This window comes from Podarcis gaigeae (assembly GCF_964106915.1).
Source record: "Podarcis gaigeae genome assembly, chromosome: 4".
NCBI lineage: Eukaryota > Metazoa > Chordata > Lepidosauria > Squamata > Lacertidae > Podarcis > Podarcis gaigeae.
In genome coordinates this window covers 73,741,383-73,767,308 of record NC_139677.1, presented here as the reverse complement: position 1 = coordinate 73,767,308, position 25,926 = coordinate 73,741,383, and the positions used below count along the sequence as shown (strand labels likewise).

The 25,926-nt window shown below is 40.8% G+C and overlaps 2 protein-coding genes across 7 annotated transcripts in view; one reads left to right on the top strand and one right to left on the bottom strand.

Annotated features, from left to right (window-relative positions):
* Positions 1 to 1,042: 1,042 nt before the first annotated feature.
* On the top strand, positions 1,043 to 22,813 carry NIT2 (nitrilase family member 2; the record flags this gene model as incomplete). 2 transcript variants are annotated; one of them, XR_014563642.1, is made up of 11 exons in its annotated part: positions 1,043 to 1,142; positions 2,946 to 3,064; positions 5,545 to 5,665; positions 5,798 to 5,886; positions 13,371 to 13,464; positions 13,754 to 13,828; positions 15,249 to 15,327; positions 15,608 to 15,706; positions 16,644 to 16,699; positions 17,790 to 19,363; positions 19,400 to 22,813. XR_014563642.1 is itself a non-coding variant. In XM_083737317.1 (10 exons), the coding sequence occupies 10 exons, from the start codon at positions 1,043 to 1,045 to the stop codon at positions 17,879 to 17,881; spliced, it is 924 nt and encodes a 307-aa protein (XP_083593443.1). In that variant the 3' UTR covers positions 17,882 to 22,813. The 2 variants fall into 2 exon arrangements, 1 of the variants encoding a protein (XP_083593443.1); XM_083737317.1 differs by having other exon boundaries at positions 17,790 to 22,813.
* Positions 19,931 to 25,926, bottom strand: part of TOMM70 (translocase of outer mitochondrial membrane 70) — a gene marked incomplete at its 5' end in the record, with an annotated part of 39,077 nt that continues 33,081 nt past the window's right edge. For 3 of the 5 annotated variants that reach the window (XM_083736759.1, XM_083736758.1, XM_083736762.1), the window contains one exon: positions 19,931 to 24,609. In XM_083736759.1, the coding sequence (XP_083592885.1) occupies positions 24,456 to 24,609 (154 nt within the window). In that variant the 3' untranslated portion in view covers positions 19,931 to 24,455. The remainder of the gene's footprint in view (positions 24,610 to 25,926) is intronic. The other 2 variants (XM_083736761.1, XM_083736760.1) reach the window with 1 other exon arrangement.

Genomic DNA, 25,926 nt, shown 5'->3' with positions numbered 1-25,926 from the left:
GGTTCCCATTTCTTCTCCTCCTATGGATAATAGCCTGATTCTCCAGTGCCTTTAGTTTGCCTACTGTTGGGAAGATTTGAAGAGCTAATAATAAAACTTAAACCGAATATAGCGATGGGACAGCTGTGGTTGCCACCTTTTCACGGGGCGTCTGCCTCTTACGGCTGCAGGTTAATCTGAAGCTCAGTGAGAGCATCTTTTCCCCAGCATGAAATAAATTTTAAAATTGTCCAGTAGCACCTTAGTGAACAACTAAGTTTGTTCTGGGGTATAAGCTTTCATGTGCATGCACACTTCTTCAGATACACTGAAGCACGGCTGGGATGAAAAACTTTTTGTTTCATGAGGATGCCCATGCTTTTGGACATCTCACCTATCAAGAGTACAAGAGCCCTGACCAGGTTGAGTGGGGAATATATATACAGTGGTACCTTGGGTTAAGAACTTAATTCATTCTGGAGGTCTGTTCTTAACCTGAAGCACCACTTTAGCTAATGGGGCCCCCTGCTGCTGCCGCGCCGCCGGAGCACGATTTCTGTTCTCATCCTGAAGCAAAGTTCTTAACCCGAGGTAATATTTCTGGGTTAGCAGAGTCTGTAACCTGAAGCGTATGTCAGTGGCGTAGCGTGGGTTGTCAGCACCCGGGGCAAGGCAAGTAATTTGCGCCCCCTAACCCATGGATTAGCGCCCCCTTACCCTAACCCCCAGATGTTGCGGCCGGTCCCCCCTGCACCCCCCACGCTACGCCAATGGCGTATGTAACCCGAGGTACCACTGTGTGTGTGTGTGTGTGTGTGTGTGTGTACACACACACACACATATATACATGTGTTTGTGTGAATTTATTTCTATACATTTCTATACATATATGTATGTATATGTATATAAATGTACCCGCCTGCTTTATGCGCCACCGCTCTTGCAAGCATCCTTAATATTCTCTTTTAATCCACTCCTATAATGCTTTAGCAGAGAGCGCATTGCGTCCGGTCCGGCAGCTAACGGAACTACATTTCCCAGCAACCCTTCGCTCCTCCGGAGCATGCGCTGTGCTCCAAGCCCGCGCCCCTCGGAGAATGTGCATTTGCTGGGGCGCGGAGGAGCCTTCGCGGTTATGCAGCTGGCGAAAGGCGTCATGGCCAGTGAGTGACTTTCCTGCCGGGGGGGACCCTTGGGCTTCGTTAGGGGCTCTTAATTTCCGGTGCAAAATGCAAAATGATCTGGGCTGGCAGATAAAGAGGGAGACACCGACCCACTTTGCTAGTGGAAGAGGAGGGGGAGAGGAGGGGGAGTTTCCTAGGTAAACAAGGTTGCTCTTTCCTGCTGCTTTGCACTGATCTAGCTTGTGCACGTCTCTTTCAGAAGGAAGCGTGCATTTGGAACTGCACCCTGAGATGCTCATTCTATCCATAATCGCTGCTGTGGGGTTGTTGTTGTTTTTTTTTTGGTAGGAGACCGCTCAGCCTCCCACCCACCACCCACCCCGTATATGTTGCACTTGGTCTTTTCGGGGCGATTTTCAGCGTAGTTATAATAAAAATGCCTGAAATCCTATGCCAGGCTACTGCGAAGTAAGTCTCAATGAGTTCCGTGGGGCAACGGGATTGCAAGCCCAAGTCTGTCATCTCCTTAGTGGATTCTTATCCAAGGCCAATTTATCCACCCCACCCCACCCTCGCCCCGTGAAATACTTGCTCTCCTTTCTGCAGGAATTAGGAGGGAATACACGTTTTGAATATTTACCCATGCCAATGAATAAATTCCATTCTAAACCAGTGGACCTATGGTTTGAAAGCAGAACAGGGTTTCAAGTGGTGCTGGTGTGATCTGCGACGGTTGCCCTAAAATGAATGGCAACGATAACTGTGTCACACTTTACAGTTTCATCCTTTATATTGTTGTCTACTAGTAAGCCTGAGTTTATTGAGATTTCCCCAGTTTAGGGGTCCATAGCCTCACGTTGCCATCCTTAACGCTGCTAGCAAATAAGCCCACACAGTTAGACTGTCTCCTCCATAAATATGCCGAGGATTGCGCTGTTAGAAATCTCTCTAGGCGCCTGCGAAGTTTGTGCTACACATACTTACCCCACAAAAGATTTAAAATTAAATTGACCTTTGTTACTGCTTCCCTTTCCCCTCTAACTAGAGGGAGGCAAACATTTCTGCTACTGTGCAAGTTTTGTTGGCAATTTTACAGTAAGTTTAAAAGACTCTGTTTTGGAGTTTCTTTGACTTCTGGAAAATTTGGAAAGCTCCGTGGCTGTGCAGAAATAAAAGGCATCATTATTAATATACAGTAGTACCTCGGGTTACATACGCTTCAGGTTACATTCGCTTCAGGTTACAGACTCCGCTAACCCAGAAATATTACCTCAGGTTAGGAACTTTGCTTCAGGATGAGAACAGAAATCGTGTGGTGGTGGCGCGGCAGCAGCAGGAGGCCCCATTAGCTAAAGTGGTGCTTCAGGTTAAGAACAGCTTCAGGTTAAGAACGGACCTCCAGAACGAATTAAGTACTTAACCCGAGGTACCACTGTATTACTTAACCACCTTAAGGTCACAACAGTTTGAAATGTTGTTGGCATCTGTCAGTTTTGAGAGACAATGGAAGCGTACCATGGGGGGGGGGGGAGTAAAGTCAAACCATTGGAGAGGGCAACTGCAGTTGCAACTGTCCTGGCTTGGCCCCCACCAACATCACCCCTGCCTACAGGATGGCTTTTACCTGCATTTTTTATCCATCTCAACTCCTCCACCGCCCGCAAGCATCACATCCTTGTCAGAATTTCTGTCATAATCCATAAATTATCTAGCAGGTTGTCTGTGCAGCATTTGGAGCACTGCAGGTACAATAATAATTTCAGGGGTTTTTTAAATTATAAATTTAGGAGTATTTTCTGGGGTCTTTCCCACTAGTTCATGATCTGCCTTCTTGCTTGTTAGATTTTCGTATTGCTCTCATCCAGCTTCACGTGTCTGCTGCCAAAACTGATAACCTGAACCGAGCCTGTGGCCTTGTGAGGTCTGCAGCACAACAAGGAGCAAAACTTGTGGTTCTCCCAGTGAGTACTTTCCCTGTTTCCTACAAAACCTTCAAACTCGTTTACTGTTTGTTATTCACAGAGTTTCAGTCTTCCTCCCTGGTATTGCGAGTTTCCTTCAGCAGGGTTTGAAATAATGTGCAAGTGTAAGTTGTTCTTAGTTCTGTGCATTTTGGATATGACAGCTAAAACTGTCTTGTTTGCATTTCTGGGTTTGGTTTTGTTTTTAGGTTATTTATAGCCTGCCTTCAACAGATTTCCCAAGATTGCAAAATATAAATTACTGTATCTGAAATGCCAAATACAAGATTAAAAACCATTTCTAAAATGTGTAGCAGTAGCCTGTAATTCCACAGAGGAGAGAAAAGTGATTTCAAATTGAGCAATAATATAATTGTAATAGATCTATATCTGGTGCTGAAGAGACATCAGTGAAAACACTAGCTGAGCCATTTATTTATTTATTACGTTTATATCTCCCCTTTGTTTTGTTTTATTCTTCCATTTATGATGCATTACGGTATTTTAATATTTTGTTGGAAGCCGCCCAGAGTGGCTGGGGAAGCCCAGCCAGATGGGCGGGGTATAAATAATAAATTACTATTATTATTACTACTACTACTACTACTATTACTACTATTATTATTATGTTTTGCTTTACTACCTTTGACACACAAGTGATTACACTAAATGTGCTTTTTGAAAACACAACACTTTCTGGCTTTGTGCAGCAGGAATCTTAATTGGGGCAATGGTTCCTTTCCTGTTGGGTTGATCCTCTTTTCCCACAGAGTTCTCTTGCCTGAGTTGGTCATTAACCTTCTGAGTTGGTCATTAACCTTCTGCTGCCTTGTATGCGGCCCCAACAGTGCAAAGTTCTTGATAAACCAGCCAGAACGTTTAAAGTGTAGGATGTTTCTCCTCCTGCTAATGGATATTCCGATGTCAAATAAATATTCCCATATTAGCTGTATGTAGTAAACAACAGATGTTCAAAATGGTCTTTGCTGTTCTCTTCCTGAGCCACTTAAAGTGATGACATATACATTACTTGTGAAATTATCATGTTTGAATGTGCCAAGCGTTTCATGAATCTTGAAGAACGCGGATTATCTGTGTTCACCAATTTCTCCCTTTGCCTTTATTCCACAGAGTAATTGGCTCCTCAGTGAGCCAGGAAGCAAAGTGGGGAGGTAAAGAAACTTGATTAACTTGGGCCTAAATGCACCAGATTATGGAGGAAGCTATGACCGTATCTGTCTGGTGAGAGCGAAGGCAGCTCTTGTTTCAGATTTAATCCAAATAATGTTGTTTCTTGTTACCCAGATCTCAAGGCTAGACTTCTATACAGTGGTACCTCGGGTTAAGTACTTAATTCATTCTGGAGGTCCGTTCTTAACCTGAGGTACTACTTTAGCTAATGGGGCCTCCCGCTGCCACCGCTGCGCAATTTCCGTTCTCATCCTGGGGCAAAGTTCTTAACCCAAGGAACTACTTCCAGGTTAGCGGAGTCTGTATCCCGAAGTGTTTGTAACCCAAGGTACCACTGTAATGCATCCTTCTGATTTCTCTGAGGAAGTAGACCGTGGCCCAGGTTCTGTGGCATTGTTATTGCCACGCCTTTTGTTGGGGCCCACAGTACACTGACTTCTTGTTCACTCCCAGACCCAGCACAGACTCTCTTTACCAACTTCCAGTAGTGTCGGGGCAAATTCAGATGCGCATGGTCCCTTTGTGATAGTCACAGCCATACCCCCTTCTAAGATTATACAATCCTCTAAGACTATTAAATAATATTATGATTAGGACCACTACACCTCTGCCTGCTTCTGTGGCCTTGCCATAACATATATCTTAGTTATTAGATCCTGGCCTGTGGTCTTTACTTCTCCACTCCCACCAACATCCAAAGGTCTTCTGCTCATGCATTGACTCCACCATTTCTCCTTTGCTGCCCTGTATTTTTGAAACTACCTCTCAGAACACCTGTACGATAGCAGCTCTCTTACTTAACTTCAAATCCTCGTTTAGCCCACCTTTTCCATGAAGCCTTTGACACTGCCTTTGCTCAGCCCCCACCCATTTCCCAAATCCTCCTGTAGCTTGACCCATCATGAAGCCTAAGCGTTTTCCAAAGGTGCTGCCTGACGTAAGCAAGTCAGATGTAAGAGGACTGCATCTCATGTTTAAAGATACATTGTGTGTGCTTGCGTAGAAATTCAGAGCTATATTTTATTCTGTAAACAATTCCAGTATTGGAAGTTCATCCATGTTTCGGCTTTGTCAAGAAGAAGAAGTTTGTAGAGCTCTCTTGTGGCCAGCCACATTTGTACAGATTACTTTTAAAATCTTCTCAGACTTTGAGAGGGCTGTCATAGGCATATTTACTCAGAGGGAGGCCCCACTCAGTTCAGTGGGACTTGCTCTCAGGTATGTGTACGTAGGGCTTGCATTCTGAATATGCTACACAGATGTCTGTTTCATTTTGCTTTCAATTTTAGGAATGCTTCAATTCTCCCTATGGCACAAAATATTTCCCAGAATATGCAGAGAAAATTCCTGGCGAGTCCACACAGAAGCTCTCGGAAATTGCAAAGGAGTGTGGCGTTTATCTGATTGGAGGTAAATTGCCATATTGGCGATTGTGATGAGTGTTACAGTTTTGCTTGTCCTAAATACAGGTGTAAGATCAGAACAAGCATTGTGTTTGAATATCTGCCTAAGTCATAACAATTTTCTTCTCTTTAATGAAAGGATCTATTCCAGAAGAGGATGCTGGAAAGCTGTATAACACATGCACTGGCTTTGGTCCAGATGGTGCTATGATAACCAAGTACCGAAAGGTAAAATATGATAGATATTGCCATGTTTCGATGTAAAGGAAACCCACTATTATTTGTATAATGTGTACATTATGGTTAAAACAAAACATGCTTTGCTTCCAGATGCTGCAGTACCTGCAGGTTTCTGATTCAGCTATGACTCATTTTAAATATATACAGTGGTGCCCCGCAAGATGAACGCCTCGCAAGACGGAAAACCCGCTAGACGAAAGGGTTTTCCGTTTTGGAGGCGCTTCGCAAAACGAATTTCTTTATGGGTTTGCTTCGCAAGACGAAACTGTCTTGCGAGTTCCTGCGGGTTTTCCCCCCTCCCCCCCTTTTCCTAAGCCGCTAAGCCGCTTATCAGCTGATCCACTGATAAGCTGCTTAACAGCTGATCGCTAAAAGCCGCTAAACCGCTAATAGCGCTAATCCGCTAAGCTGTCATTGGGCTTGCTTCACAAGACGAAAAAACCGCTATACGAAGAGCCTCACGGAATGGATTAATTTCGTCTTGCGAGGCACCACTGTACATATATTGTGGCTTGTTTGGTATAACTTTTTAAAATTCATCCAGCACCTGAGAGAAGCCTGGTGGCCATGTATTTAGAATACTTGGTGGCATTGAAGAATAGTTTGTTACATTTGCATCCTGCACTTTCTGCCAAGATTAGAATGGAGTCACAACAAAAGGACTTTGCCCAAGGCTTTCCAGTTTGCTCCGTGGCAAATACTTGAAGTTTCCCATTCCCACATTTAGATCTAGGTTTCTTACATCTAAGATGGCACATTAATTGCTGCACCACGCTGGCATTCTCGTCATAGTTCCATAAGTTGCAGGTTAAATTGCAGTGATTTATCTTTGGGCTAAACATTGCTATGGGCAGAAAAGCAAATCTGTTTTTTTTTTAATAATATTTTTTATTAGTTTTATATAATACAGAAAAAAGAATAAAGAACGTATTATAAAAGTAAAAAAGAAAGGTTACAAATTTTTCTTACTCCTTTTTCCAAATCTGTTGGACTTCCCCACGTCCTCCCAACCCTGCATTCTCTGTGATGCATAACGTCTGCAATTTGTTAACTTGTTTCAATACTTATTATATCTTCCTTTTTATCATGTTACCCAATTTCAAATATATTATAACCCAAATCATGTACATTTTCATTTTAACACAATAAAGTTGTTTCATTATTCTATCTCTGACTCCTTGTACCTTAATTTCCATTTCTTTAATTTAACATTACTGAAGCTAGAATTTCCTAGAGGGTGCGTTTTTTAACATTCATACAACTTATAATGTTTTTCCAAATAGTCTTTAAATTTTCTCCAATCCTCCTCGAATGTTTCTTCTCCCAAGTCTCGGATTCTGCCAGTCATTTCGGCCAGTTCCATATAGTCCATCAACTGCGTGTGCCATTCCTCCAGTGTGGGTAAATCTTGTGTCTTCCAATATTTTGCAATCAGAATCCTTCCTGCTGTAGTAGCATACATAAAAAAAGTTCTGTCCTTCTTAAACACTCTCCGGTCCACCATGCCCAGAAGGAAGGCCTCTGGTTTCTTAGGTAAGGTAAATCTCAGTACCTTTTTTAGTTCATTATGGATCATTTCCCAGAAGGCCTTCACTTTCGGGCAGGTCCACCAGAGGTGAAAGAATGTCCCTTCCGCCTCTTTACATTTCCAGCATTTATTATCAGACAGGTGATATATCTTAGCAAGCTTGACTGGGGTCATGTACCACCGGTATATCATTTTCATAATGTTTTCCTTCAAGGCACTACATGCCGTAAATTTCATTCCGGTGTTCCATAACCTTTCCCAGTCTTCAAACATAATGTTATGCCCCAAATCCTGCGCCCACTTTATCATGGCGGATTTGACTGTCTCATCCTGAGTATTCCATTTAAGCAGCAGGTTATACATTCTCGAAAGTAGTTTACTTTTTGGTTCTAACAATTCTGTCTCTAGTTTCGATTTTTCCACCTGGAATCCAACCTTCTTATCTACTTTGAAGACCTCTTGAATTTGTGCATAATGCAACCAATCTCGCACCTTGTTTTTTAGTTATTCCAAGCTCTGCAACCTCCAATTGTCTCCAATCTTTTCAATGATTTCCCCATATTTAGGCCAATTGGCTTCCATATTAGGTCTCTTACGTGCCTTGGCCTCCACCGGTGAGAGCCACCTCGGAGTCTTACTCTCCAATAAGTCTTTATATTTTGTCCAGACCATTAAAATTGCTCTCCTGACAATGTGGTTTTTAAACAATTTGTGCACTTTAACCTTGTCATACCACAAATATGCATGCCACCCAAAAGCATTGTCAAACCCTTCCAGATCTAGGACATCAGTTTTTTCCAGTAAAATCCAATCTTTCAACCAGCAGAAGGCTGCAGCTTCGTAATATAACCTCAAGTCTGGCAGGGCAAATCCCCCTCTTTCTTTCGCATCAGTTAGTATCTTAAACTTTATTCGGGGCTTTTTGCCCTGCCAAACAAACTTAGAAATATCCCTCTGCCACTTTCCAAAACATTCCACCTTGTCCACGACCTGTAGGGTCTGAAACAAAAATAGCATTTTTGGCAATACATTCATCTTTATAGCTGCTATTCGGCCCAACAAGGAAAGTTTCAATCTTGACCATGTTTCCAAATCTCTTTTGATTTCTAACCAACATTTCTCGTAGTTATCCTTAAACAAATTCAAATTTTTGGAGGTCAGATACACCCCTAGGTATTTTACTTTTTTAACCACATTTAATTCTGTTTCCTTCACAAACTCATCTGTTTCTGTACTTGTCAAATTTTTTGCTATAACCTTAGTTTTTTGCTTGTTCAGCTTAAATCCCGCCACCCGACCAAAGTCCGAAATTAATTCTAACACTCTTTTAGTACTAGAGACAGGCTCCTGCAATGTTAATACCAGGTCATCTGCAAATGCTTTCAATTTATATTGTTTCACTCCGACCTCAATTCCCTGTACCAACCGGTCCTTTCTAATCATGTTCAATAGCACCTCCAGAACTGAAATAAACAATAGGGGGGATAGGGGGCACCCCTGCCGTGTCCCTTTTTCAATTTTAAACTCCTCTGTCACCACATTGTTTACTATCAATTTCGCTTTTTGTTCTGAATATATTGCTTCTATTCCATTTTCAAACCCCCGCCCCACTCCCATCCCTTCCAAATTTTTCTTCATAAACATCCAGGAAATATTATCAAAGGCTTTCTCCGCATCAATAAAAATTAACACCGCTCTAGTGTTTAGATTTGTTTGTAAAAGTTCCAAAATGTCGATAATGTTTCTTGTGTTGCCAAACAAATGCCTACCAGGGAGAAAGCCAGCCTGGTCTTTATGGATCACTTCATTAAGCACTTTTTTAAACCTACTTGCCAAAATGTCTGCAAAAATTTTGTAATCCACATTTAGGAGTGAGATGGGGCGGTAGTTCTTCAGCTGAGTCTTTTCAGTTTCTAGTTTGGGTATCAATGTGATGAAGGCTTCTTTCCACGTTTCCGGTGCCTTCCTCCCCTCCATAATCTGGTTACAAACCTCCAACAAAGGCTGTATCAAATAGTCTTTCAAAACCTTATAGTATTTGGAGGTAAGTCCGTCGGGGCCTGGAGATTTGCCTAATTGGAGGTTCTGAATGGCACTTTCAATTTCTTGCTGTGTGATATTACTATTCAGGGTTGTTCTCATTTCCTGAGGTATTTTCTGTAATCCGTTGGTTTTAAGAAATTGGTCCACCTCCGAATCTTTCTGTGGCCCTTGTGAATAAAGTTCTTTGAAATATCTCTGGAAGCACTTTCTAATTTCCTCGGGTTTCTGAACCATTCTCCCTTCAATCTCTAGATTTGTAACAGTATTAAGTTTTTGTCTCTTTTTCAACTGCCATGCTAGCAGTTTCCCACACTTATTTGCTGATTCAAAGGATCTTTGTTTCATTTGTTTAATTTTCCATTCCACCTCTTGATTTATCAGTTTCAAATATTGTGCTTGGAAGAATTTCACTTCTCTCAGCACCTCCTTCGACTTTGGCCTAGATCTTAATTTTTTCTCTCCATCTCTTATTTTTTCCAATATCTTCTCCTTCTTTTCATTCCAGAATTTTTTCTTGATCGTATTTTGTTGTATTAGAAACCCTCTCATGACTGCTTTACTTGCGTCCCAGATTATTCTTTTTTCCACAGTAGTTTTTAAATTTATCTCAAAATAGTCCTTTAAAGTTTTTTGGGCCTTCTTAACAATCTTCTCGTCCCTTAATAAGGTGTCATTCATTTTCCATCTGAAGGATCCGGTTGTATTTAGTCTCAATTCCATTTTCAAAGCATTATGGTCGGAGCAGGTTTTTGGGCAGATTTCCACCTTTCTAGTCTTGGGTGCCAGTCCTCTAGTTATCCATATTTGGTCGATTTGTGTCCATGTCAGATGAGCTTCAGAAAAGAAAGTCCCTTCTTTTCCTAGGGGGTTCTTAACCCTCCATATGTCAATTAAGTCCACATTGTCAGTCATTTCAAAAAAAGTTTTAGGTAGTCTGCCATCTTTCGTTATGTTAGCACTTTGCGACTTATCCATATTTACAGACACAACCCCATTCATGTCACCCATCATGTTGATGTTGTTATAGTCTAAGTAGTCCAGCATAATCTCATGCAGCTTCCTGAAAAATTCCGATTTTCCTTCATTTGGGGCGTATATTCCTAATATCAAAAATTTTTCTCCTTGTGTCTGAATTTCAATCGCCAAAATTCTGCCGTGTTCATCTTTAAATAAGAATTTCGGTGACAGGCTCTCCTTTGCATATATCACCACACCTCTTTTCTTCACTTTATCCGAAGAGATAAATTCTTGGCCTAGTCTTTTATTAATTAACACTTTTCTGTGGAGCCTTGTCACATGCGTTTCTTGCAGGCAAATAATGTCCAAATGTTCTTTTTTCAAAATATGAAATACTTTTCTTCTTTTTTCCGGAGAATTTCCGCCATTTATATTCCAACTAAGAAGCTGCAGCGACATCCTGGTCTAATTGGTGGGTCTACAATGGGGTGTCTAGGCTTCCCTCCGATCCCAGAGGTGGTAATGTTGGTCCAGATCCAGGCGGTGTAGGCTTTGGAGATGGTCCCGGTGGTGGTGGAGGCCAAGAAGCTGCAGCTCCTTTCTGGAGGTCCTCCTCGTGGTTGTGTAGGAACTTCTGTTGGTCCTCCGGTGTTTTAATTCTTACTTTCCTTCCTTTGTAAGTAAATGATAGTCCTTGCGGAAACTCCCACCTATAAGGGATTGTGTTATATCTCAACAATTTGGTCAAATCTATATAAGTAGTCCTAAGGTCCAAAAGGTGTTTAGGTATGTCTCTGTAAATTTCAGCCTTTTTTCCTTCTATCTCCAAGGATTTTTTGAAGTGTAGGCCTAGTATCTTGTCTCTTTCCTCTCTCGATCTCAAAATAACCAAACAGTCTCTGGACTTGTCCTTCTTTATCAATTTTCCCAGTCTAAAGGCAGTCACAATTTTAAAGTCCTTATCTTCCTCTATCCCCCAGAATTTGGAGAACAAAAGTGTTAAAAATCCCTGTAAGTTTCCTTCCTCCAATTCTGGGATAGCCCTTAATCTGAGATTATTTTCCTTACTTTTCAATTCAACCAATGACAGGTAGGCTTGTTGTTCCCCTACCTGTCTTTTCAGAGGCCTTACTTCCCCCCTAATCTCATCAACCTTTTTGTTCGCCTGTTCTGCTTTTTGACAAGCTTCCACCGCAAGCTTATAATTTTCAGTCGTTGCCCCTTGTAATTTTTCAATTGCCTGGGTATGATGGGAAACTTGCTCAGATAATTTAGTGATAGAGGATGTAGCTTGGTCAATTTTTGATGATTGGTTGTCCACTTTTTGATTTAAAATTCCAAGTTGTTCCAAGATTTGCTTCAGGACTATTTCAGATCCTCCAGTTGCCATATCTTCTGCAGCAGGCTCTGCAGCAGGCTCTTCAAATTCCACCTCCTGTGCTGTCAGCACAGTTGGGACGGATGATCTTCGTTGATGAGATAGGGTTGTTTGAACAAGTTGCCCTGGTTTCTTTTCTTTCTCTTTAGCTTTAGCTGCTCTTGTTCTCCCTGTGCCACTCATTCCACACCTGCCTCTGTTCAAGGTCAAATTTTCTTTTGTTTCATAAGTTAGACAAAGTCCAGAGTGTAAACAATTTAACCACAGAGAATCACAATAAAGTACAGTTCCCAGGCCTCTATATCTCCACAATCCTCTAGGTGGGGGTATTTCAAAGTTTCAAGGAGGGAGAGAACTCTTGTCCGCCATTGAAGTTCTTATATTCCCTATGTTAAGTTCCAGAGCACAAAAGGAAGTTTCCACAGGCTTTCTTTGTCTTAAAGAGAAGCCACAAGGTGTCAAGAAGGGTCCCAGCAACAATGTTTAAACGTTAATGTCTCAGTCTGTGTATCAGTTAAGCTCCAATAACAGTATCAGCAGTTTGACAGCTCTCCTTTGCACACTGACAGCCCGATCGCTGGGTTGTCTCTTTTAACTCCACATAGCTCAAAATTAGGAAGAAGGTCCCAAAAATAAAATCCACAACTTTTACAGAAATTTCCTGCTTGTCTTTTCGCTACAAAGTCTGTCAGATACACCCTCGTTTTACTTTTACAGTCCCCTTTCAGCGCTTCAGCACTCTTCTGCGCAATTGCTTTAATCTGGTTAGCAGGATCGGGAGACGGACTTCCTGTTACTCGCCTCCCGTTTTCAGCCGAATTTCAACCAAATTCCCAAATTTTCCGATGTTTAGCTCCCCTTACTCACGGGTATGTAGCAGCCAATTTTGATGTTTTCAAGAAGAAAGGTCGGCGCTCATCAGCAGCAGCAGCGCGGCTTTGCATCCACGAAAAGAGCGATGAACTCACAGCGCCGCTCCCCCTTTCGCGTTCCGGAGCCCCTTACGGAGCCCCTTCTTCGTTTCCGGGGGGGCTTTGGGCGCCCGCCGAGTCCCACGGCCGCAGGCTCGCTCTGCCTGCGGTTTTTCTTAACGGGTCTCCACTTTGCCGTAGCGGATGACCCTTTTTCGCGGAGCCCCTCTTCACCAGGTAAAGAGGACCGCCATTGCTATTTTGCGCCGCCTCCGGAAGTCTCCAGAAAAGCAAATCTGGATCCAGCTCAGTCTTCCCCACTTGCATGCATTCAGTATGCATGCTGCTGCTGACACATGTTGAAAATGGCAACCAAAGGGGGTGGGGTAATCCTTCCCCACATGTGCTTGTCCTGGTGATGAACACAGTGGCCTGGAATGGAACCCTGCGAAGGTGGGGATTCCCTTGTATATACTTCTCAAATGAGAGCACTACAAGGTGTTCTGGAAAACTGAAGTTATTTAGAAGATATATGCAGAGCATAGAATTGCCCGTTGTGATATAAATATATATGAATGGATAGAGGGCATATAGAGAATGCACAATTAATGTGGAATAATTTGCAAGCAGCACACCTTTTTTATTTTGAAAACAGATTCATTTGTTTGACATTAATGTCCCCGGGAAAATCCGGTTTCAGGAATCAGAAACACTGAGTCCCGGTGCCACATTATCTGTGATTGATACACGTAAGTAAAGCGTCTTCATTCTAGTGAATAGCAATTCACTTCAGGATGTATTGTGGCTCATGTGTGGTCAAGAAATGGCTGTGCTGTTAGCTTCTGTATGTAGACTGAGAGTTTGTCTTTTCATTGTGTATGGGATCTTCTCAGCCATATTTTTAACAAGGTAGTATTGTGTGTGTGTGAGAGAGAGAGAGAGAGAAAGAGAGAAAGGTAAGCATTTATAGACTGAGCTTTCTGCTTGGACTTCCCAAGGCAGTGACATATCTGGCATGTTTTTAATGTTTTGGAACAGCTTATTGCAAGATAGGTCTTGGGATCTGTTACGACCTCCGCTTTGCTGAGCTTGCTCAAATCTACACACAGAAAGGTGAGGACATCCTGCTGAGTTGAATTTGTGGTGGGGGAGAAGGGTAGGACGATTCCTTGTAAAACACCCAATTTCATATCCTAAAGTTCCATACACTAGCAAGGACAATGTGCTTGCATCCAAGCTACAATTTGGCATATTCATAATTGATCTTAAGGGAATCTCCTTGTCCCAAAAGGCAAGCATTTATTTGTCTAATTAGGGAGGTTCCCCATTAAGGTGCAACAACTAAAAGTCATATAATTGATGTTGAACAAAGAGGACACCTTCTCATCAGTCCGTTAGTGTTTGCCTAATGAAAACTCGTGTTTTCTTTATGGTCCAGCTCTCACTTCCATACATCACTACTGGGAAAACCATAGCTTTAACTATACGGACCTTTGTCGGCAAGGTGATGTCTTTGCTTTTTAAGATGCTGTCTAGGTTTGTCATTGCTTTTCACCTAAGAAGCAGGCGTCTTTTAATTTCGTGACTGCTGTCACCATCTGCAGTGATCATGGAGCCCAAGAAAGTAAAATCTCTCACTGCCTTTATTTCTTCCCCTTCTATTTGCCAGGAGGTGATGGGGCCAGTGGCTATGATCTTAGTTTTTTTGATGTTGAGCTTCGAACCATCTTTTGTGCTCTCCTCTTTCACCCTCATTAAAAGGTTCTTCAATTCCTCCTCACTTTCTGCCATCAAGGTAGCTCTTCCAAAAGGCCCCAGACTGATTTGGACACTGACTAGCCATAGCGGCTGAAAGGATCATACAGAGTGCATTTCCAACACAGCCGACATTTATTAGGTATTCTAACCTGACCTATCTTGTGGGCTTGGAGCAGGTTGCATTTTTTGAAACTTGTGGGATCGCCTTACCCTTTATATGCCCTCCTGGCCACTTCAATCTACACAATAATTACAGGTGCCACATTTGTAAGAAATCAGTCTTTTGATGTGGCATCATCTACACTTTGGAGCGCCCTTCCTATTGATATCAAGAAGGTATCTTCGCTCTGCTCTTCCCAGTGCCTGCTTAAAGCATCTTTGTTTAGGCAAGCCCATCCAAATATGTGGACAATACATGTGTTTTAATCAGTTTTTAGATTGTTGATTTTAATTAGTTTTGGGTGTTTTACAATACCTGGGTTTAACTGTCTTGTACTGATAAAGTCAATGCTTTGTTTTATTGCTTCTGTAAACCACTTTGTAATGAAACCTCACTCGAGCGGCGTATACGTTTTTGTTACACAAAAATATGCTAAACAGAATGTCCAGTGGCGGCAGAGGAGAGCAAAGCATAACCCAGAAGACTTGACCAAAGGAAGAGAAACGTCTCAAAAAAAAAATCGTGGTGAGATTGCTGCTGCTTTTCCATGACTATGCCTTTCTCTCCCAATAATATAAATGCAACTCAGCCACCATCTCCTTCCTTTTGAACCAGGTTGCCAGCTCTTGGTGTATCCAGGGGCTTTTAACTTGACAACAGGGCCAGCCCACTGGGAACTGCTCCAAAGAGGACGGTGAGATCCAGCAAATTATCCCTTCTCCCAAGTGCTTGTAGAAAAAATAGTTTAATAGTGACACTTGTTACATTGCTGAAGGTGCTGTTCTTTTTAAATAGAAAAGCAATTTAGAGATTCCCTCACTAAAATAAAAACAATATGGTACTTGCTTACACTGAAGCAGATATATGGATGAATGAATGCATAGCAAAATAGAACTTCAAGCTTGCTCCATTCATCTGCATTTTCTCCAGTGCACAAAGATTCATACTGAAGCCTTTTATTCCTTTTCATGCAGAGCTGTCGATAACCAAGTCTATGTGGCAACGGCATCTCCTGCCAGGGATGAGAAGGCGTCTTATGTAGCCTGGGGACACAGCACTGTGGTAAATCCATGGTAAGTAGGAAAATGGAGTGTACTCTGAACATGGCTTGCATTCAGTACCATCCCATGTCATGTTTTCTGACTCAGTTTCTAGTTCAAAGTTTTTGAATTTGTGGCACAATGCCAGACCAATTCATTCAGATAAAGCCTTGCTGAGAATCTATTTTGTACTATAATATTTTAGTAAAACTTTGAAACAGCAAACGTTGGGAAGGCCAATAGGAAAGGATACATGAGAGAAACGTTGAACGTGATACGTTTTCAAAAGTGCATTTGGACCATTAGATCCAAAGTCCTGTGGTGGTGATCATAACCTGGATATCCTGGAAAGCTTACTGCTTCAGAATTCTTTGCCTTACTTTTCTTGTTCACATCTAGTTTGGATGGGAATCAAACGGCTGAGTCAGGAACTTCCATTTCCTATCAGCCTGTCCTTCTGAAACTCTTTCCCATTCCACCTTTGGGCTCGGAGGGTTGAAGTAGTAAATGGAGGTTGAAGGCCTTGTTTTAGGAAGTCTGTGGCTCTTAAGGGGTGCATGTACAGTGGTACCTCTGGTTGCGAACAGGATCCATTTGGGAGCCCCATTCGCAACCTGAAAGGAATGCAACCCATGTCTCGCATGCGTGGGTCGCAATTCGCCGCTTTGCGCATGCGCGTCACGTCATTTTGCGCATCAGCGCATGCGTGAGTGGTGAAACCTGAAAGTAACCCTTTCTGGTACTTCTGGGTCGCCGCAGGACGCATTCTGAAAAAACGTATCATGAAGCAAACGTAACAAGAGGTATGACTGTAATGTCTTTATTTTAAATAAAATACAAAACAAGCAAAAAAAATTAAGTTTTAAAATATGTTCATTAACCTATAACAAGGTAAAGACCACAGCTCTGTTGTCCATTTTCTCTCTCAGCTCCCAGAGAGCTTCTGTAATGGCTCTGTTTTATTTTTCAGGGGGGAGGTCATAGCCAAAGCTGGCACTGAGGAAACTGTTATCTATGCAGATATAGGTGAGTCTGCAGTAGTGTTTTTTGTCTTCCCATGGCATGGGCGGCTTCTGCAGCATTAAATCAGGACAGTGACACGATTCAGTTCCTTGACTATAAAATGGGAATAAACAACTACCCCCCACAAGGATATTTATGAGTGAGAGCACAAAGCAGGCTCAATAACTTTGCATGTCTTTCATGCAATGGTAAATTAATTGAATTTGCATGTGAAAATGAAGGATTTAAGCTTCATCTTGTTTTCTGGGATAAAAACTTACCCAGGCACACTTTTCATTGTGCAGTCTACTTATAAGTAGACATATAGGGTAGTCCTTCTAATCTAGGACATTGCCATCCGCACGACGTCTCTAAATTTCAGCCAGTTGCCACTTACTGTTTTCCTTCTGAAAGGGGGAAAAAAACCACCCAGGGAATAACACACATAAGAAATGCATTGAATGGTACCATTAGGATACTAAAAGTCTCCATTTTTTTCCATCAAAAAAATGGTCAGGGAAAGGCCAGGAAACATGGGGGGCATAGGGTGTCAATAGGTTGGCACAAACCATAGAATCTAGTTTGGGGAACAAAGACATTGTCATGCAGGTTTATCATTGGGGTGAGATATGCAAGGTTAACCTTAGTTTTGAATTGACATACTGTAGTTTTTTTCTAAATGGTATACAATATTTCCATAGCAGTTTTACTTTAAAAGGTAGTTTTTGTTATTATAATTGAAAATAAAAACCATAGCTTAGTTAAGGAACAGAAATTTTGTTGTTTGCTCAATATGCAGGGACAACTGTTTCCTGTACATACAATTCTACCTCCTCTGGATAAGGGCTTTCTGGCTGTGGATGTATTAGTTTTGTCAAGCCCAATTCATCCAGCACAAACAAAAAAAATTTGTGATCCAAAATCTCCCCAAACTTACACTGATAAATGTCATTGGGGTACTAAAAATACTGCAATAACTAGGTTGTGGGGCAGGGTTCTTTGTCAACATTAGATAAATGCTAAATTAATGCTAAATTATAATGGCTACAGGGCAGTGTGGGGAGCAGTGAAGGAGAATTAGTGGTAATATGGGCCTTCTTATTTCTGTTTACAGACCTAAAGAAGCTTGCAGAAGTTCGACAGCAAATCCCCATTCTTTCTCAGAAGCGGTCTGATCTTTATGCTGTAGAATCGAAATTTGCATGATGTATAGAGACTTGGACCAGTACAGAAAAATCACCTTTCTTTTCCTAAATCTTTAGTCAATGATGATGAAAAAATGAAGTGTCCTTCAGATAAAAATCTATTAAGGATAAGAAACCCAATTTATAAATTAAAAATTCTATATATTGACTACTTGATTAAGCCACTTCACAATGCATTGAAATATATGTGTATCACCGTTCAGCCTGGACACCGAGGTAGAGCTCCGAGGGTCTTCTGCTGCTTCTCTCACTGCGAAAAGTGGTTACAGGGAACCAGGCAGAGGGCCTTCTCGGTAGTGACGCCCAGCCTGTGGAACACCTTCCCATCAGATGTCAAGGTGATAAAGAATTGCACAGCTTTTAGAAGACATCTGAAGGCAGCCCTGTTCAGGGAAGTTTTTAATGTTTGATGTTGTATCGTGTTTTAACTATTCTGCTGGGAGCTGTCTAGAGTGGCTGGGGAAACCCAGCCAGACGGGAGGGGTATTATTATTATTAGCAGCAACCCTTGGGATAATATATTTTGACCTACAGTATTTTGCAAAAGCTGTACCATCATTCAGTGAAAAGCAAGGCTCTGAGCTGTCCTTGAAAGTTTTCCCCTCCCTATCAATCTCTTCTCCAAATCCCTCAGTTAGCTGCATTCTGCTGTTTCATGTCACGACAGGTTCAGCGCTCTATCCCATTCCAGTCCAAGGTCATTAATCCCTTATTTATGTTAAAGGGGAAGTTACCTTGTTTAGGCTGCATTGTCCATCAGTTCAAGAAAACAAACTGTGCCAGGAGTGGAACTAGTGGTGGAGCACTGAGCTGCTTTTTCCATGAAATAACAGGTTTATTTATGTACAACACTAGTTTGTTCATACAAATGTTAGGTTGGGGAACCTCAGGCCTGGAATCTAGAAGCGACCTTCCATGTCTTTCTCCCCAGATCATGGCCTACTCAAATATTTTTGCCTGGCTGGAATGTGGCTTTGAATTGTGCAAATCTCCCAAATATAAAGTTTGTAAGCATCTGTGGTTAACTGCCAAAGCCACAAGGATTACATGACTCTGCTGCATTTAACATTTATTTTCTAGTGCTTCAGCAACAAAAATACACTGACATATACTGTGTTGTTTGCTTGGGGGTGTATTTATAGAACCAAAATCAATTATTAGAATAAGTCATCCTTGGGGCAGGGGCTTTTCCTGGAGGAAGGGAGAGGTGCTGTAATCAAGTCATAAAAGCACATGTTTTGTAAACAGAAGGTCCCTAGTTAGTGTCAACTACAGAGCTAGATAGACCAATAGGCTGATTTGAAATAAGACAGCTTCCTGTGAAGGTGTTCTTGACCCTTGTGGTTGTGATGACACAGTCCAAAGCTGTCCTGGGAACCTTTGAAGGTGGGGGTGCAACTCTGTTAAAATATAAATAAAATTACAACTTACGTGGATAACATTCCATTGCAAATCCTAAAGTAATGAACTACATTGTCTCTCAGTGAAGAATTGAATTAACATAGGTTTCTAGGGATAGGTACTTCCTAGGCTGTTTTAACAATGATGTCTTCAGAACATATATAGAGATTATCTGCATTCTGAAATTCAGTTGGTATTTGTGGCCAAGTTTGCTGACACCGTGCACTGTTCACTGCTCAACATCAAACAGCAAGTCACAAAATTCTGCCACAATCTACACCTGTTGGAAATTTTACCTACATAAAGGACGATAAATCTACCAGTCTTTCAATCCTGTAAAATATTTGGACAGTCAGAATGATTAGTACAGCTGGGACCATGGGCAAATTCATGGAGTGAAAGCAAAGATGAAAAAATAATGCTACTCTTAATAGTGATCACTGGTTCATAACCCACTTCTAAATATACTTTCACCAAAACAGGAATTTTTGTTCCATTAATAAAACACTTACAGGTTTTAAATACTTTAAGTTTGTAAGTGCTCAGCCCAATAGTATAAATGTGGAATTACTGCTGCCACAACCAATAACTGCTTTTCTTTCTGATGGAATACCAAGTTTGTCACATTTTTAAAAAGCAAAAAGGCACATACAGTGAAATGAAATTTATTTTTTTAAAAAACTCACACCATGTATTCATTATCTGACACCTTCGTTTAAAGCCACAATGTAAACTGCCCGCTGTGCACAAGCACATATAGTACCACCCCAGGACCCCCACTTGAGATTTAATAGCTGTCATACTAGCTGCTGTTTTCCAAGTAGCTTGAAGATAGTTCTTTTCTAGCTTCCCCCTCTTCTTGCTCATTCTCACTGATTCACACATCTATACCTGCCAAAAAAAGCAAAAAACCCTCAGTATGTATAGTTCAAATTTTAATCCCCTATGGAGAACAGAAAAATCTGTTTTATAGGGTTCTCAAGTTAGCCTTTACATATATAAAATGCAGGAGTTCCAGTACTATGTAGTAAAAATTAGATTCTCATAGGGGAGAGGGCCCTTACAGAAATTAAGGCTATAATCCTATACCCACTTACCTGAAAGCCAGCCCCACCTAATGCAGTTACAGGTATAGGGTAATACACAAGTTACGATTCAGCTAAAATAAGGCCTATTAAATTGCAATTGATCTCAATGGGAGATAGTCAAGAATTTATTTAAATTTGCCAATTAAATGCTTCTTACCTTTGGCTAGATCACACCTTTATATTTTGGAATGTTTGTATTTCCACACTGTAGCATGGACCACACAATAGGCTGATGGCTCAAATACCAACTTGACAGCTGGTATAATGCCTAATCTTTCTTCTTTTTTGCTGACAGCATTAATTCTTATTCTCTAGCTAAATAAGAGAAACTACAGAAATCTTGTTACCAAGATGTAATGACTGAAGTAAGCCTGATAATGAATTCTACTATGCCCTAGTTTCCAACAGGTTCATCAGCTTCTTTCATTTGCTCTCTTGGATAAAACTGGAGTGTGTACATAGTTGCAATATCCAGTTCTGAAAAGCCAGTCCTTCAGTGAAAACTGAGCAGCCATTTTCCAGTTCTCAGCAATGCTACTTTGATAGAGATCAACTGTCAGCACCAGGGATGGGCATCCTGTCATTTGTTATCTGGTTAAATACCCAAGTAATCAAAGGACAACACCAGTTGTACCTGGGAAAGCAGCTTGTTATTTCAAAGTCTCAACAATTATATTCATGTGTGCGCATGCGTATTTACAATTTAAATAGAATCACCACAAATAGTTGTGCTAGGTATATTTCCCCAAGTTCACTTCCAGTTGTCTAAAATTTTTATGGCTATGGCCTGCTGTGCTTCTGAAACCTGTTAACATTTCATTAATAAAAAAAATATTTCCTAGAACTTTCTTGTAACATTTTTTTTGGGGGGGGGTGAGAAATAGTCTTTTTTAAATAGTCTTCCTTCTTCAGGAAGCTGAATTTCCTTAGCAATACAAATCAAAATATGCCTAATCTGAAAATACTGATTCCAGGATAGTCCAAAAGTGCCTTTCCCTTTACATTTTTATATGTTACTGTATCATGTTACATGTAAGGCTTTCATTCATTAAGAGTCCTATATTTCCAACAAAATAGACAACTTGTTCGTTATAATTTATTCCACTATGAAACTGAAGATTGCATACAAGGGGTTCTCAAATTGTCTCCCATCAGGGCATTGACAAGACCCAGAGTAGCTTAGCTTCCATTAAGAGCCTTCAGACAATGCCCATGGATAACCATGATCCTGGAGCAGATTTCAGGTATCTACATGCTGTACAAAACAATTCAGACCCATGTTGCTTAAAAGCGTGTTGTATATACTTTTTCACATAAAGAAGAATGTGTGTTTCCCTAGTCCTTTCCAAGTTAGCAATACCAGGAAGGTCTATACCATCATTACATTTGTTTATACAGACTGATTGATCAACGTTCAGTATGGGTACGGTTTCCTGCCATAAATAGTAAAAACATTTGCTGATGTGCATTGGTCGTATTTGTTTTGTTTATCATGGTGGAATCGGAGACCTACTTGTCCAGATCCTCTGTTCCTCTGTGACTTTTGATGGAGTCTAGTTTTCAACCACTTTTCTAAGCTGCTCTTGCAACCTAACAGCACAATCCTAACCAAATCTACTTAGAAGTCCTGCTGAATTCAGGTTAGCAGGGTTAGGATTGCAGCCCACATCCTTTAAACAGCCTATTGTCAGATCTTCAGAAGCTCCTTTCAAAGCACTATTTTGCACAGCCCTGCGGCTTTTCAGGCAGTACTGGTCAGCTGATCAGCAATGCCTACAAGCACTTTTTCAGTCCAGCCCCACACCTGACTTCACATAGAGCAGGGGTGTGTGGCTGGGCCGAATGGTGAGCTCTGGTAGGCAGGCCCATTTAAAAAGCTAGGCTGATTCCATGCCCCTTAGGATAAATTGTCTTGTTAGGTAAGTTACCCATTTTTAAAAGGTAAATTCTATAGCAATAAGGTTCCTTTTTTAAAAAGTCACACCCCATTGCACCAGCAAAAAAAAATGGGGAATAAAACATGGTTATTTGAAGTTTCACTATTCCGTGCAGAGAAGTTAGCAGCACATTCACATAACATGATTGTCTTTTTTTGTATGCTGATTTTCCAAGGAAGCAATTTTAAAACCAATACCCTAAATCTTACATGTATAAGAGATATTTGAATGTAATATTTATTTGGTGACTTTACAAGTGTAAGTCATTTACAAAAAAATAACAAACAAATGTAATTCTCAGTGCAGTTTCAAATATCTGAAAACAGGAAACAATCTGTGATGATTTGGAATGCTAGTATCAAGACAGCACATGCTTAATTCTTAATTGTTTTCCAGAGACAGAAGTGTCAGTGTACATAGAGCCACGCAAATAAAAACCCTTTTGAAAAACATGATACCATTACAGATGAGAGGGATACTTCAATAGAAAACTCAACAACTCAAAAATGTTTCGCCTCCTTCCTCTTTTTTTTTTCTGTAAGTAGTTTGACTTTCTAAACTGAACATAATGGAAAGATTAAAATTATCACCTAATCTTGTCAATTTTCTTCATTTATTACATTAACAGAATGAACTCTTTTCAGCAAAATGTAGTGTAACTCGTTTTCACAATGTGTGGCTTAGGAAGCAGTCTAAAATTAACTGACCTCAGAATACAATCTTAACACATCTGTGCTATACAATGAATTTTGTAAATCTGAAATAGTACTATGACAGTTACCGGTTCACTTCAGTAGCTCCTAGGAACAGTAGGGCAACTGAGATCAGTGGATTGAATGCAGACTTCCCAGGAGGTTTTCAATCCAATAGAGATCTCACCTGTGCAGGGAGGCAACTGTTGCAGATTGCCTCCTCTCCCCGCAGCCTCTAGCATCTCTCCCATTCCCACTCTTCTAAAGGGTCTCATAATTCTCTTGAAGTGTGGAATGTGGTACCGGAGGAGAAGGAAATTCACCAACAGTAGAATCCTCTGGGCAAAACCCCATTCAGGAGATGTTTCTACTGATGGGAGCAAAGTGTGGATCCAACCCAGTATGTGCAATTTGCTAAGTACTCGAATAGAAACAGCTCTTAAAATAGAGCTGAAAAAGTAACAAAACTGCAGATGGAAGCTTTGTGCCATAGCATAAGCCCAAAAGCATCTTTTGAAGCCTAAGTTACTGTTTCCAATTCAGTTGGACCCTTTCATCTAAACTTCACCCCAACAAGGTCTGATACTTATTTCTACAATAATTCTAGCATGCATACTAACCTGACGAATCCAAGACCAGTGTTGGCAGTGTCCTTAACAGAGACAATTTTGCTCTCCTGAAAAACGTTTTAACAAATAGGCTTTTTCTAGTGACTTTCAAATTAAGACAAGGGAAAGGAAAAGTTGCTTTTGGGGACACAGGGCTACTGACAAATGGTAGTTAGTAAATTGCAAAAGATCTTTGAAGTAGTTCTCTAAACCATGCACTAGAACAGCAGATTGAGAACTTCGGTTTCTGTATAGCTGCCACTGTTCTATTAAATGAAGCAGAAACTGTAAACGGGAAGAAAACAAACTGCACATGATAACTATGTTGAAATGATTTAGCTTCACCCACAATTGCCTTAAAAATCACTACTATTCAACAACTTTGCAAATAATGTGTTCTTTGCAAAAATAAAATCAAGCCAGAGGGATTCATTGCATATAAAAAATTACACAGCACTATTAATTTTTAAAATCAACATAATAAGCAGTAGTAAAACATCCTGTAGATAGAGCCAGTCATTCACAACATCCACCCTCAAAACATGAGTCAAAACGGTTTTTATTTGCATGGCCAAAATAATATTTGATCCCCTTGCAACTCTTTTAACTTCCCTCTAACAATTATTTGCTGCAGGGGGAACAAACTGCTTACTCTGATGGACAGCCACTCCAGCAACACCTAAACATTTAACAGATAATTACAACACCATGGACCAAAAAAAACAAAAAAAACCCCCAAACCACCCCAGATTAACTTCCACCATTCAACACACTGCAACAGTGTCTTTAGGACTAGGTCGAAGGGGGCAGCTTTACTTTTAAAAAGGTCATTTCCCTCCAATTCTTTCTTTACAATGTTGGTGGTTTCAATCCATATTTCTTTGCAACTTCTGTCTGGGCATAGGCAGCATCACAGAGTGAGTAGAGGTGAGCCATTTCCATCTCAGATTTGGCTAGGTTAATAGCTTTATTGAACATTTCAATGGCTTTATCCAGATTGCCTCTGAAATAAAGGGGAAAGGTGGCATTAATGTAAAGGAAATAAAGCTTGATATGACAAGAGAAAAGCCCATTCTAAAACCAGAGACAAAAAATAATCCAAGGACAATGCCTGGGAAAGAGCTGCATTCTGAAAGCTGAACTTTCCTCCTTAGCAATCACCAGTATTGTTATAGATATACAAGTCCTTTATCAAATACCATAAGTTAACGCTTAGCAGTTACATGTGGATGTTAAAAGAATGTGTGGTTTTTTTCCAATTGAAAAAAAAATTGCAGCTTTGTTGGTGTCCTTTAACTACCGTATGCCATTTTTCTCTCAACTTCGCAATAGGCATTATTTGGAAATCTGTGTCCCTGTTTATCTGGTCTTAGAAATTCATTATGATGAAAGTATTTCTGAGATGCTGGATGCACAAAGATCTCCGAATGTCCATGTCTCAAACAGCTTCATTCTTTAATGTGCTAATTAATGTGATTGTTCTGGCCAGCTTTCACAACTTTCTCTAAAATACTAGATACCCTATGGAAAATGTAAAGGTATACAGAAGTATGGCCCCCAAAAAGGTGCAACTTCTATGATAAACGATTTGAGCAGGTTGTTTGTTTATTGTAGTTGTGTGGCCAAAAGTCTTAGCTGTGAGTCCTGGAAGATCTGCAGACCTTTCCCCACCAGGCCTGGAAGGGCAGGGCCCTGACTGACTCCAGCTACAAAAGCTTGGGCTGCTGAACAGAATCTTGGGCTGGGGCATAGTTTAGGGTTTTGTTTGCAGGAGGGTTGTTGCTGTTATCAATTTCTGTATCTATATTTTGGATCTTGTGATTTATGTGGAAATAGTTCAATTTGGTTGTGTGCTCTTTGATGTTTTATTTACTGTTTATGGCTACTTTTGTTAGGCTTGTAATTATGTAATGTTGTTTATGCTGTAAGCCACCTTGAGCATGGTTTATACTATGGAAAGGCAGCATACAAATAAAATGGAGTATGTGTGTATGTATGTATGTATGTATGTATGTATGTATGTAACTATGACTCTGCTTCCGTAATTCCTGCATTGCCTACAACACTTTTTGCAGTTTAGGCAACATCTGCTGAGGCCCACATCCAGACCTATATGCTATGAGCAATCTTAACTCTAAAGCTGCATACCTAGGCCCACTACCCTAGCGTAAGTTTCACCGAATTCAGTGGGACTTAAAGTAGCTTACATATGACTACACTATAATTAGGTGGGTGGAAGTGCACATATCTCTCTGTGTGTATAGACACAGACAGACACAGATACACACTGCACTATTATATACTGCATCATGGTGCTTCA